General features: G+C 41.4%; 2 protein-coding genes across 3 annotated transcripts in view; one reads left to right on the top strand and one right to left on the bottom strand.

Moving 5' to 3' along the window:
- The window catches only part of LOC117555201 (capping protein, Arp2/3 and myosin-I linker protein 3-like), a 29688-nt gene extending 27823 nt beyond the window's left edge, over window positions 1-1865 (bottom strand). For both annotated transcript variants that reach the window (XM_034229997.1, XM_034229998.1), the window contains exon 1: window positions 1757-1865. In XM_034229997.1, the coding sequence (XP_034085888.1) occupies window positions 1757-1814 (58 nt within the window). In that variant the 5' untranslated portion in view covers window positions 1815-1865. The remainder of the gene's footprint in view (window positions 1-1756) is intronic.
- Window positions 1866-6449: 4584 nt separating this feature from the next.
- Window positions 6450-11487, top strand: LOC117555030. Its single transcript, XM_034229686.1, has 8 exons — window positions 6450-6646; window positions 7769-7801; window positions 7907-8212; window positions 9189-9494; window positions 10347-10613; window positions 10719-10760; window positions 11000-11084; window positions 11198-11487. The coding sequence occupies exons 1-8, from the start codon at window positions 6616-6618 to the stop codon at window positions 11349-11351; spliced, it is 1224 nt and encodes a 407-aa protein (XP_034085577.1). The 5' UTR covers window positions 6450-6615; the 3' UTR covers window positions 11352-11487.
- The last annotated feature ends 3023 nt before the right edge of the window (window positions 11488-14510 follow it).

Below are 14510 nucleotides of genomic sequence, written 5' to 3'. Positions count from 1 at the left end.
TCCTAATGAGAGCAAATGACACATAGGAGCAACAGTGTTTATGATTCACTGAGAGCTGTTCCTGTCAAACAGCATCACTGTCAGTGCTGTGACCCCTAACCTATACGGCACAAGCACTGCCTGTCGTGCCACAGGAAGAGTCTCACCCGGGTGGGACCACACGGCAGTGACACATCACAGACACATATAGTCGCTAGCAGGAACTATGATTCAGCCTCTCCATTACTGAGGCTGCACAGCTTTCCAGACTGATGGGTTTATGAGAAAATCAATACTAAAGCCAAGACGCTGGGCTTTGTTAGTGGTGTTGATACAGTCACACTGGAGAGAAAGGCTACTTTTCCCCTTGTTTCAGCAGTGTTTATCCATCTTTAGGTGCACATAACTCTTATATATTAAACCTCCTACTCCACTACATTTGTCTATAATATAATAGAAGAAGATTTTACAAAACAAAATATTACATTGATAATAATTGTATAATCTCATATTATAGACACTGACAGGGTCCATTGTGCTACAAAAATGGAAACACAATACATATACTTAACACTCTTGTACTTTTTGAAGTTATGACTTTAATTTAAAAAAAAGTTATTGTAGTATTACTTCTTTTAGATCATAAGTAAAAATAAGAATACCTTTCCTCTTTTCAAAAGTATATTACAGTAGGTGGTATGTTACAAGACAGATTGGGCGTACTCTCCGAGCCTAAAAAAGAAATTACATTTGCTGTAAAATGACAAGGACCACAAGATTAGTTAATACAGTTAATCTGATTAAATCTGAAACAGAATAAAGGCTACACTCTAATAATAATCTATCCAGATCTGAACTCAGGTCATATTCAGGTTGTTTAGGGCCCCCATCAGTGCTCCTCCTGTCAGTCAGTGCAGTAGGTGCACGAGGAGGAGGTGCAGCCGCCCGGCAGGTGACTGAAGGAGGAGGCATGGACCCCAGTGGATTAATCATCATCACAGTGGCCTAATAGAGCCATTAGGAGTAATTAACGCAGCAGTAGAGTCATTGATACCCACGAGCATGTGTTCAGTGTGTGTGTGTGCGTGTGCGTTGCTGTGCTGTGCTGTGACTTTGGCATGTGTAAACTGTTGCTGTTTGAGATAAAAATCCTAAATATTTGTGCATTCTGTCGCGGGTTGGTTTAGCTTATGCATTTTTGTTGGCAAGATACAGTGAACATCTGCCTCCATCAGTCCCTCTCTGTTCACTTTCGCACGCACGCAATCACTAGCCTATAGCACTCTGGCTGATTAGGCAGCAGAAAAACAAAGATAAAACACTCCAGGTGTGAGGTTTACAGAGGGAATCCTATTCTGAGACAGGTTTCTTGGTAAAAAAACAAAAAAAAACGTGCAACATTTAAATCGCTTTGAAACCAGTACACACCATAATTCCCACAACGCCCCTTTTCCTCTCTGGCCTAAGGCTGGGCTTTTCAATACCTGATTTTCCTCGAGGGGGCACATGTAAAACAAGCTATAGCTCCCCTTCACTGTAAATTATTCATCTGCACAATAACTGATTGCACCATGAAGGACAAAGCCGGCCCGGAAAACCACAGGACGGAATGTAAAGGTGTAGCTCCTCACTATCCTCCAATGCGTCTGCTCGGTTTGCAGACGCGCGGAGAAAAAGCATCCCAACATAACGCAGACACGCCGAGGGTGTCCGCGGTTACAACCTGCAACAAGACACAACACGGAGCCAAAATAACCGGGCAGCAGTCGTTACCCACCTGTGATTTCTTTGCTCACACTCACGAAACCAAAAGCAGTGATCTCTTTAGAAGCCATGTCTGATCCTCTCTCCTATTGCAACCCCTCCTCCTCCCTCCTCCTCCTCTCTCCTCTCTCTCTCTCTCTCCTCTCTCTCTCTCTCTCTCTATCTCTATCCTCTCTCTCTCTCTCTCTCTCTCTCTCTCTCTCTCTCTCTCTCTCTCTCTCTCTCTCTCTCTCTCTCTCTCTCTCTCTCTCTCTCTCTCTATCTCTCTCTTCTCTCTCTCTCTCGGAAATTGACAAAAGGGATGGTCTCTCTCCCAGGCATTCCAGCAGAGCATCCGACTGCCCGACGCGCTTCCTGGAAGAAACCCTGTGAATGTAGAGAGGCTGGATGTGGGAGCGACGGGAGGTGGAGGGAGGGGCAGAGTGATGAGGAGTGGGCGGGGATCCGAACGATAATGAGCAAGCTGTGGTTACCTGGGAATAAGACAGATGCTGTGTTCGTATTTGAATATAATGAACAACATTTATAATCAATCGTATGGCCTGCATTATTCTTTTAAATAAGTGTACAAAATGTCATGACCCTCCATCCAATTGTTGTTGTGACTCATTCAAAATATTCTAACCTCGTGCCAGGAAATTCACAAAGTAAATAGAGTATATCATTTGGAAACCCTGAATGCCTATCCAGACCTGATGATGGTGTTAGCAGATAATTCAGAGGAGGACCAACATCATTGGAATTGGCAATTGATTCGTCTTAACCAAAGTGGTGAAGAGACTTAAAAACACAGTGAATGACGCATGCCGCATGGACTGGGGTTTCATTCCCTTACCAAAACGTAACCCTTAGATGAATAAGTGGGTCTTTCTTGACCCGGTGAGGTGGTTTTCTTAGAGTATCTTTGTAATTAGGCTACATTTTTTTTATCATTTCATATTCCAGCTATTCCTCAAAAAACATGTTTTGGCAACACATCCTCACTCCCAGGTCGGCCTATGTTGACGTTATGTCAAGTCCCCTGTGTCGGCTTTTTCCAACGCAAGGGGGGGGGGCCTTAGGGTCCATTTTCAGCTTTCCGGGATGTCCATATGCTTCTATGGACGCTCATGGAAGCACGGCATTCGTTTGTGTCGGCTGGCAATGTGAGCGTCCATGCTCATTGGATAACGGAGAATTGTACACATTGTACATTGTAAGTATTCCCCTTACTGTCGATTGATTTTACAGTGATATCTGCACTACTCATCAACTAAAAAACACCAGATTATCCTTGTTAATTACACAACATTGATTGGTTTAAATTGTGTGCAATGTTTTTGTATTTTTCCCCTTCGATTCGGAGAAACAAATATTTTTTCGGAGTAAAGGATGGCAGAAGACACTACACTACCCAGAATCCCCAGCTATCGTTTGGACTACACCATGTGCTCTGTTTGACGTCACGTGATCTTCAAATTTCTCCCTGCAGAAAAAAAAACATGGCCGAACTTCGTTTTATTCTCGGTGGAAAATGCCTATTTTAAAGTTAGTTTGGCCATTAAAATGCGTTTTGATGTCATTTGATGCGAGAAATATGAGTTGTTATTTCAGATTATGTGTGCAGTGGATGTACATGATCTTTAGTTTGCTAGTTATTACGAAGATTACTTCAGGAAATTGCGTCCATAACGTTTTCATGGTTACCAAGGTGGTTGCTAGGGACGCTGCTATCGATATGATTTATGTTATGTTGTGTAACTGTTTAATGGTGTTATCTTTATTGCTACCCCCTTCCTCGTCAATGTATAGTGTTGGTCCACAGCGCAAACATATTAGTTTAACAAAATCCGCATCTAAAGATAGCCTACGTTATTTTCCCCTGTGCAATTCCAGTCTCACATCTCAGAGCACATCGTCATTAACAAATACCGGAAACAGACCGAAAACATTTTTTTTTTTTAAATAATACTTTATTCCGAGTGTGCTTGCATTTCTCTTTGAAAGTCATCAGATAACGGCATTGTAATACACGGTTCGGCTGCATTAAATATTACATATCTGCCGTAGTTCTGTATTTATAGAGCCCTGATGAGAAGACTTCTAGACAAACATGAGGAACTGAAAACGTGACGTGGATCATAAATATATCAGCCATTAAACAACATCTTACATTTCTTTTCACACAATACGTCTCCTTGCAGTATCAACACTAATTCGGCTGACTTTTATATTTAATCCAATTGGTAGATAGGCTGTATTTACACCATAAAGGTGCACAGCTGATATAAAGGGACACCTAGTGGTTAAAGCATGTTATTGAATTTCATTAATTTTATTATTAGATATTAATAGGATCCCTATAAAGTATATTCATTACTCGTTATTCTCTACTAATAGTTAATTAAAGACTGTATATAATGACTATTTTGCACATCCCTTTCAAGATTTCAAGATTTTCTAAGGTTTATTGACATATCATATAGGCCTACACAACTATGGTGTAGTTATGCATTGAATGAAAAACTTGGGTCGCAGGTTCCTCAATAGTGCATTACAAGACATCTATCAATATTTGTGCATACCTCCAGCAATGTTAACTATGTTGAAGCACTTATTTTAACTGATATTATACATAATGTATTATACTCTTATAAGATGTATGTAGATATTTCATCTCCGGCCTTGTCAGGTATTGAACAATCAATAAATAAAGAACACAGAATTTGTGTGATTATACTAAATGATTTACAAATAAACACCACTGCATATTTAACTGTTACACATGCTGATGTAACGCAAATGTTCCAACTTGGGATCAATAAAGTATATCTTATCTTAAGCCGATGGCTACTGCCATATTTGCAAAATGTGCCTCTAAACCTTGACAAGTGCATGTTTCAGGCTTATCAATTAATGTAATGTAATGTAATGTTATCAATTAACAACAGGGGTCACAAACATAAGACCAGCTGTTAAATAAAGCTCTTCTGACCTTAGCTGGCATGTGTGTATATATATATATTAATGCTACCCATTATGGGCACAAGCAATTTTCACCCATTTATTAATTATATGTTTTAAATGTGAATGTTTCCTATCCCCTAAACCTCCATGGATTTACACAGTTTAATACTGGCAACTTCTTATTATGGGAAATACGAAAACGTCTTTTAAAACTACAACTCCCAGTAGAGACGTGCCATAGATAGAGAACATGTTGCGAAACAGAATAGCCAGCATGTGTAGTTCTGGGGACGGGGTGGGGGAGGGCGGGACGCGGTGGACCCGTTCAAATCCAGTTTTGGACAGTCTGCCGTGGTTCCATCCCATTTCAAGTGCTGTTCGAGGCTCGGCGTAACCCTCGGAGCACACTCTCCAATCACAGAGCTTGAGGACTATCACGGGGTTTGTCAAACAGAGCACATGGTGTAGTCCAAACGATAGCTGGGGATTCTGGGTATCTGCCATCCTTTACTCCGAAAAAATATTTGTTTCTCCGAATCGAAGGGGAAAAATACAAAAGCATTGCACACAATTTAAACCAATCAATGTTGTGTAATTAACAAGGATAATCTGGTGTTTTTTAGTCGATGAGTAGTGCAGATATTACTGTAAAATCAATCGACAGTAAGGGGAATACTTACTTCCGGGTGTACAATTCTCCGTTAACCAATGAGAATGGACGCTCACATTGCCTTTAAGGGCAGTCGACACAAACGAATGCGTGCTTCCATGAGCGTCCATAGAAGCATATGGACATCCCGGAAAGCTAAAAATGGACGCTAAGGGCCCCCCCTTGCGTTGAAAATGGACGCTAAGGTCCCCCCCCTTGCGTTGGAAAAAAGCCAACACAGGGGACTTGACATAACGTCAACATAGGCCGACCTGGGAGTGAGGATGTGTTGGTTTTGGATATCATGCCATTCAAATTTTTAATTTACAGTTTATACATTTTAAGAGATTTTTGTTTTTGTACTACTACCGCAAGCTTCCATAAGTGGGTCAAAAATGATGCATTTTCTTTGGAATTTCGTTTTTTTCTCATAATGTAAAATAAAATTCTAAATAGTGAAAATTTAAATATAAAATATTTATTGTGTGAACCAAAATATAATACTAAATATTATACAAGTGCATTTTCTTAACCAAAATGACAAAAATGGCATAAAAACACATATTATTCTAATACGGGTCCTTTTTGACCCACTTATGGAAGGTCCAGTCACTCGTGCATCTAAGGTTAATCTAATTGTAGTTGATTGAACTCAACTAAATTAAGTTAAAAAGCACCCTGAACACAAAATGGGCATCAGCTCCAAGTATTGGAAAGCAGTTCAACTTCTTTATTTCTAATATGCATAACAATTGACATAAAGGCTGTCAATGACAATCTTTAGTCCCAGGCTTAAACGGGATGTACAGTAGCATCATAATAAGAGACTAAAGTAATTAGCAGGTCACATTTACTGTTTGTGCAACACAGGATTGGATTACAGGGATATCAGAGAGGCAGACCTTTTTTACAAAAAAAAACTGTAAAACTGCATGTCAAATGTAAATTGGTTTTATTGCAGTTTGGGATCATACATCTACTTTTGCGCCTGACCCTGGTTTATGTTGTCTAATGGCTCCGCCTGTTAACAGCTAGCCAGAGGAAGGAAATGTCTCCACCAAGATGACCATCTCTGTCTGTGGTTTACTTTGATAGTCAGTCGAAACTCCCCAGAGGAGAGACTATTATTTTCGGTCTCAAAGCCTCTAAAATAAAAATGCCTGTGGAAAAACTGACTATGGAATTCTGAAACAAACAGCATTTTAAGAAATCATTATTTTTGTACTTTTTATGAAGTCACATCGGAACTGCACTTCAGATTTCGGACAGGTGACAGAATGAACATCCTCCTAACCTCCTCACTGCTGGGTGAGTGTCTGATTTACACACACCTGCCTCTTTTTAATCCAGTGAATGGCTGCACTAGACTGGCATCCACTGGGAATAATACAAATAGATATATTTTATATTCGATTAAAGAAAATCTTCTACTGGTGGACAGTAGAAAATGTCTGCAACAGCTGCCAGAGAAGTGCTGACTTCGAGCCAAAGCCGTACTCTATCATTTGATGCAGATATCTGTCTCTCAGATAGTTTTGCAGGGTAATACATTTTACTGGGTTGCTGTTAGTCTGCAGGTTTGAGTTTCAGACAGTGCTAAATTAAAATTATGTGCACAAGACAGACTCAGGATAGGGCTAATGGAAATGATTTGGACAGGAATGCAAAGTCACTGTGTTTCCTTTTCTATTCTTGAAAGGCATTATGTTGAAAAACGGACTCTAGTGTAGGTTTCACTGTGTGTGTGTGTGTGTGTGTGTGTGTGTGTGTGTGTGTGTGTGTGTGTGTGTGTGTGTGTGTGTGTGTGTGTGTGTGTGTGTGTGGTGTGTGTGTGTGTGTGTGTGTGTGTGTGTGTGTGTGTGTGTTGTGTGTGTGTGTGTGTGTGTGTGTGTGTGTGTGTGTATGGGTATGGGTAACTAACAGGATGATACAGCAAATGTGTTTACATTCTCTCTGTTCCCATGGGGATGTATACTGTCTAAACAGTCTCATTAAGGCATAGGAAGCTCTCCCCTCTGTCTCACTGTGTGGCAGCACTGCCTTGGAGTGTGTGTTCGTGTTTGATGTGAGGAATGTAGCTCGGTGTGTTTGTGTCAAATATGTATATATTGTTGTTATTTCTAAGAAACAAAAGTTGGATTCTGCCCGTAGAGATGAACTGTGTTGAAACTCTACTTAATACTGTCTTAGTTATATAATCCAAAGTAATCAGTGGACCATAGCCCACTATCTGGCGTGCCGCCATGTGAAAACAAACCATCTGAGCTGCCTGTGGCGTTCCTGTTAATACATTTTACTCCTGATTGGCAGAACACACTGAAGACTACAAATACTGTACCCAAAATGCCACTACTCTACAGGAACAAGCTGTGGTAGCATATGAGGACATAAGGAGAAGTATATGTGTGAAATAATGTCTCTGTATTTCAGGTGCAGTTGTTCTCCAAGCTGCTACAGCTGCAGGTAGTGGCTGAAACAAAGAGTGTGCACCTGTCACACACACTTACAGTATATTCGGCACATGCATGGAACAGAAAAGACTATAATTGAGTTTCCGTCCTTCTGCAGAGACTCTGAAGGTCAGCGTGTATGTGTGGCCTCCGGGGTCAAACGTCTACCTTGGTGAGTGCGTGTTGCTGCAGTGCTCAGTGGAGTCAAACTCCAGCTTTGTGTGGAGCTATGGGTGGTTAAAGCACAGCCCACATGCTGATCCTCCGACCCCAAACCCCAGGCACCTGGTCTTAGGGGACAGCTACTCCATCACCGCAGTAACGAGGGAGGACACCGGCAGCTACCAGTGCCAAGCCAGGCGATGGGACAGCAACAGCTCTTCAGTGGAGTTCCTCAGCCAGACGGCCACACTCAGTGTGTCAGGTGAGCAGCAGCTACACCCTCTGCAGCGAGGCGTCCAGTTTCCCCTGTACACACGAGAGAGGAAAGGACTTACTTCTAATGCAGCAACGCATATTTACAGTTACTGACACATTTTACATTTTGACTTAAGACGGCGCTAAAGAAACTGAGGGAATCAGTTAATGCAATTAATCACAAGGGGAACATCAACATCTCTACCAAATGTTGTAGCAACCCATCCACTAGCGGTTGAGGCAATTCACTTAAATCCATAATGTAAACTTCATGATGGCACTACTGAAAAAGTCAAGGAATCTTGACTCATCCTCTGGTGGCCATGAATGTCTCAAACTTGCATGGTGCAATAATAATAATAATAATAATAATAATAATAATAATACATGGGACTTATATAGTGCTTTTCTTTTGCTTATTTTTTTCTTTCTTTTTAGCGCAATGGTTGTTAAAATATTTCAAGTGGTAAACCGACCCAATTTAATGGCCTCTAGAGCCATTCTACTAATATGGCAAAAAATTGCTTGAATATAATAAGTTTCGTCTTTTAAAAACTGAATACAAATTATTAGAAAATGATGTGTTCTGAAATAAACATAACATTGAGTTTCAGGTTAAAGGGGCATTATATCCTTTGAATTAATGACAGAAGTAAAGCAGCAATGAAACTGATATCTCAGTACACATCTGCTTCTTCTATCTACAGTGTTGCTGCTATAGAGTGAGTTTCAGATTACTAGGTACTTTTAATCTCTACATTTTACCTGTAGACTAGTTTTGCAATGACATATACATACACTGTTGTTGTGTGACACTTTACAGCAATGTAATTATATTGATTATGGTCCCATGTGATTTAGCATTTTTTTGTGTTCAGACACATTTATCAATCCTAAAGATAAAACCATTTGCTAACTCCTCCAGTATGAAACAACTGCATCTCTGATTGTCTGCTTCTCCTCTGTCCATCTCTCTCCTCCAGAGCTGCCTTCAGCCTCACTCCTGACCCTGACTCCCAGCACCAGACAGTTTTTCAGAGAGGAACGTTTCACTGTGCAGTGCCCCGTGTCTCAGACTAACTCCTCAGGCTGGAGGCTGAAGCGCTTCCCTCCCATCTCTGGAGTGAGGCCCAGAGTCTCCCACACTGACCCGTATTCACTACCAGGGGGTGCTGTTAGTGTGGGCAGGTCTGACCGGTTTGAGTTCACTGCAGACAGCGGGAACAGTGGACTGTACTGGTGTCAGGGGGCCAAGGGCCGCAGCAACGCAGTCTACATCACAGTGAGCTGTAAGTCTTCCGTAAAAGTGATGTGAAGGACACCAGGGGACAGACTGGGTGAAAAAACTCTCTGAAGGGGTTAAATGTGCTGTGTGAATAACTGTAAAACATAATAACTAGGAAAGTGCACCAGGTGTTTCTGCAACGACCACCGTTGAAATAATAGAAATGGCAATTGTCTAACCCTTGTCTAAAAGCATCTCCCACACACATCTTAGGCAAAAGACACAGCCTTTCATTCTAGTCTATGAAGCTGGCTGCACATCACTGCATGCTTGTGTTACAGCTGCGTCATATTTACTGTAAGTATTTATTTTAGCAAACTAGTTGTGGTGAAATTCTTGAAACAATGAACCAGAACAAAGGGAGCACAAAGGAGAGCTTGGAAGTGATGTCAGACACTGTCCTGTTATTGTCTGAAGAAGAGATTGTTTTATGGTGTTTTAAGTTGTGGTTAAAAAGGCCCGTTTTATCACCCAGAGAGAATGTTAAAGCCTCAAGGCCCCTTGTACCTGCCCAACAGAGAGAGGAAAAGAGAGACAACATCCAGTATGAATAAACCATACGACTTCAATGTTAACCTTTCCAGCTGCTCAGCCACCTTCTCTCTCTATATGCATCAGTGTTGTAGTGTACTCCTGAAATAACACTGGTATGCATATCAGGAAAGGGAGAAATCCTAATCCCTAAAATGACAAAAGATTCCAAACTAAAGCAGTTGTTGATCACTTGCAGCCCCTATCAGCTTAAGAAGAGTGAGGAGTTAGCATTCAACAAATACAGACAAACACATAAAACTGTGAGGAGTTATAGTGAAAGAATATGTCTGTTAACTATGTCCACCATCGTCCCATTTCACAGATGGCACCATCATCTTGAAGACTCCTGCCTTCCCTGTTTTTGAGGGTGATAAAGTGGTCTTGGTTTGTCAGTACTGGGTAGGCAATCACAGTAAAACAACCTTCTTTAAAAACGGAGCAGAAAACTTCACTTCCCCCGGTTCAGACAGAGTAATAAAGATGACTTTAGAGAATGTGACACAGGAAGATGAAGGCTTCTACAAGTGTGCGTCCCAGGACAGAACGATGGAGAGTCCAGAGGCTTGGTTACCAGTGAGTCCACACCGAGGTCAGCTGAATGGCTCAATGCATTTGATTAAGACATTTCTTATTCTGCTTAGTGTTTTATCTGTTAAAGCTGCCATGGTGAATAATATCAATTGCTGTCTTCTAGGCAATTTCACATCAACAGACGAGAGAGCCGCTTCCAATAGTGGTAACATGATTTTGTATAGTTCATACATTCATTTACTAGTTCTGGAAGGAATAATCAATGATAATAATTACTGTAAAATCAAGTTATTCGTTAACAAGGGGTTATTAGATGACAAAAACATTTTTTAATCTGTACTATAACAAAAGCATTTATACTATGAATCTGTGTACCAGTGATGTAGTTCCTGGTATGATCGTGTTACTGTCGGAAAAAAACGTTGTATCTATTCTCTTCATCAGGCTCCGGGAAATGGGTCATTGTTTCATGTGGAGTTCTTCTTCTTTTCCTCATTCCTGTAACCGTTTGGTTGCTCCATCACTACAGGTTAGTTTAAAAAATCTTCAGCTCACTTAACTTCATACTTCCTACTGTGAGTTTGTCATCAGACGTTTAGACAATTCTTCACTAATTATTGACTTTGTATGATGGCACCAAAGGTTTTGCACCTGTAGGTGTTGGCCGTTTTCCAAAGAGCGACTACAAGCTGTGGAGCTTCCTGCAACCAAGCAGGACGTGACGGAGGTGCAGTGGGACCTGTCCTGGATGGAGATGTCCAATTTGTTGGATAAACAGTTATTTCCTGGAACTTAATGAATCCCGCTTGAAGCATATAAACAAAATACTAAATTAAAGGTCCCATTTCATGGCCATTTCTACTGATCATATTTCCATTGTTGAGGTCTACTAGAATAGATTTACATTGTGCAATTTTCCAAAATCACATTGGTTTCTCATACAGCATCTCTGTATAGTATCTGTATTCACCAGGTATTCACTCTCTGTCCTAAACGGCTTGTTGGAGCTCCTGCCCCCCCTCACTCACAGCCGAAGTAAAAACAATAACGGCCCGTCCACACAGCGGCGTGCGTTGAAGCTTCCAACGCTTCTGCCCATTCACTTTGAATGGGGTGACGTCACTTTTAGCCGAACTGCATCGTGGGAAGCGACGCGGAGCGTTGCTGGCGTGGCTCGCTGCAAAAGTTGAGCAATGCTCAACTTTTGACGCCTCGGCAGAAGCGTCAGCCAATCGAATCATATGCCAGTACAAGCTCTATCCAATCAAACCGCTGCTTGTGTGTCAGGGGCGGGAGATTCATGTGATTGGTTGTTGGTCGAGTGTCAGACACGCCCGCCGGCAAGCGTCAACGCACGCCGCTGTGTGGACGGGCCGTGAGAAAAAGGTTTATAACGCTGTGAGAATGGGAATGCGGAGAGCATTTCTCCACGATCCCAACCCGTCTATTACCAGCGTTCAGGGAGCTCTATGCAAGTCAATGGGGACTCCCTGTTAGTTAGCCAAGGGATCCTGGTGTGTGAGGTGCTCCGCAGATTGGTCCATTTGGGCCAATCCGGTCATTTGTTGTTGATTTGGGTGTATCACACCGTACGTCACAGAACCCAGGAAGAAAACAATGGAAAATGAGAAATCTCCAACGAGGCGTTTTGGGGCAGCATAGACAGGTATTTTCTGTGTTAGAGTTTTACTCGCTACAGGGTGTACTTTGAGGGTTTTTGACTCTGCAGACCGTTTACATGCATAAACACCTTCATAACACACAAGGGGACGGGTAATAACCGCAACCTGATCTCACCAGAATGCGTGACTCCACCACGACTCCTTAACACCGCATTGCGTGGTGGAGTCACAAACTTTGCTACATTTACGTGTATGCACCACGCAAACAACCATTGCGCATTCACACCGCAGTACTTTTCCCACAAAGGTTCATGAGAACTTAGTTCATGAAAACTCTTTAGTTCTCATGAACTAAGTACAGATCGCGTTAGTTCCGGCATTTTTTGGTGTGAACGCAACATTTCGGAACTATATCTAAAGTGGGAAAAGTACTGCGGCGTGAACGCGCCTAATGGAAAGTGAATGAGGCTCCTTTGTCGTGGTGCACACACGCATTTCTTCAATTTCCAGCAGTGAGCTTTAATTCTATAAAACTTTTTAAAATCTACTTTATAGCTTGTAGTAGGCCTAACTCACGGGAGGCTTCTTGTATTTTATTTGTATTCATAATAATTTGTATTTTTCGTCAGAATGTATTATGGCAACCCTGTCTCCTAAAAATTACGTTCCCACAGAACTAAACTGCATTCTCAATTACGTTTAGCAAAAAAACTATTTTCTCCCACATTACGTTCGTTATGAACGTATCTCAAATACGTTTATTTTCTACATATCTTTGCCATTTATTGTCTTGCTTATAATAATGATAATAGTCATTTATAAATATCATTTTAGAGCACACATTTGAAATCAGTAGGCGAGGCTGTAATTTCGCCAGCTGTTACTCTCATGAGCAAGGCAGAAAATATTAGTTTTAACATGCCAAAAAGCTGCTGTGTCGTTTATTGCACATCAAACATTCAAACAAATCCAGAGTTATGTGTTTCTGTACTTCCTCTAGAAGAAAGGACAGTAACAGAAGATCTCTTTTCACACAATACGTCTCCTTGCAGTATCAACACTAATTCGGCTGACTTATTTGATCCAATTGCTAGATAGGCTATATTTACACCATAACGGTGCACAGCTGATAGAAAGGGATTTTTTTGTAATTTATAAAGATATTATTATTTACTACCTTTCCAACTCCTCATCATAGGCGGAGTTTGACATTTGCGCTTGGGGGGGCAAACCTTTTTTACTGACGTCAGTACACAGTCCCAACTATTGCGTGGGGTGCTACGGATACAGTAGCAATAAAGCCAGCGCTCACCGCACTGAGTATGACTTTTCCACATACGAACGCAACTCGTCCCGTTATGCACGCCTCATGCCCGCACACTCATATGGAAGGGGCGGTCTCTCCCCCCAACAACAGTGCATTACATAACTGTAAAACGTATCATAACTGTGCACATCTTATACTGATTTGATAACTACTATATCCCTTGGTTACTTGAACACGCTACAATATTATTAACCAGTGTCCTAGCTTAGTGCAGAAGTAGACGCATTATTTTACGTTCCGCATATCCACTATCCCCTCAGGTGACAGCTGTGCAGTTATGTCGTCCTCAACAGTGGCGGCGCTAGGGGGTGGCTACTTGGGCTCAAGCCCCGGATGTTTTCTGAAAAGCCCCGGATGTTTCACTTAAAAAAAAAAATATATATATAATTTAATTTTTTTAAATTTTATAACGTCTCGGGAGTAATGTGCAGTACCGGAGTCCACCAGAGAGGCAGCCACTGTGGGACATTAGCCTGCGTACAGCGTAGCCTGCCCGGAAGAAGAAGTGATCCTTCCTAGTGCCTGACGAGTTTTAAGCTAATAGCATATACAGTTATGGATATTAGAAAGTTATTGTCATCGAAGCAGCCGGCGCCACAAGCTGCAGCAGCAGCAGTATCAGCAGCTGACAACAATGTCATCACCAGCAGTCAAGAAATGGATGATGTTTCAGGTTTGTTAATCTAATGGTGATATCTGCCCTCTGGCTGACTGAGTAAGAAGTGAAAAAGAGTGATGTAACGTTAATGTTATAGCTAGTAAACATGGAGTAACCACACTAAGTATACCCTTATATGTTAGTATGTATACAGAACATGACTAAATATTATCCTAAAATGTAACGTTAACCCTTCATAACTCAGTCTACTTTTAAGACACTAAAATAACGTATTCCAATTTTTATTTTGTTTTCACACGTGGAATTATACCGGCTCTCGTTTCAGTACACATAACAACAGAACTGACAGGCAACCCTCTGAATCAGACTCCGATTGGCTGTGACTGC

Source organism: Gymnodraco acuticeps, unplaced genomic scaffold, assembly GCF_902827175.1.
Source record: "Gymnodraco acuticeps unplaced genomic scaffold, fGymAcu1.1, whole genome shotgun sequence".
Lineage (NCBI taxonomy): Eukaryota > Metazoa > Chordata > Actinopteri > Perciformes > Bathydraconidae > Gymnodraco > Gymnodraco acuticeps.
Note: the sequence above shows the minus strand (reverse complement) of the source record. Positions and strands in the feature narration are given on the sequence as shown.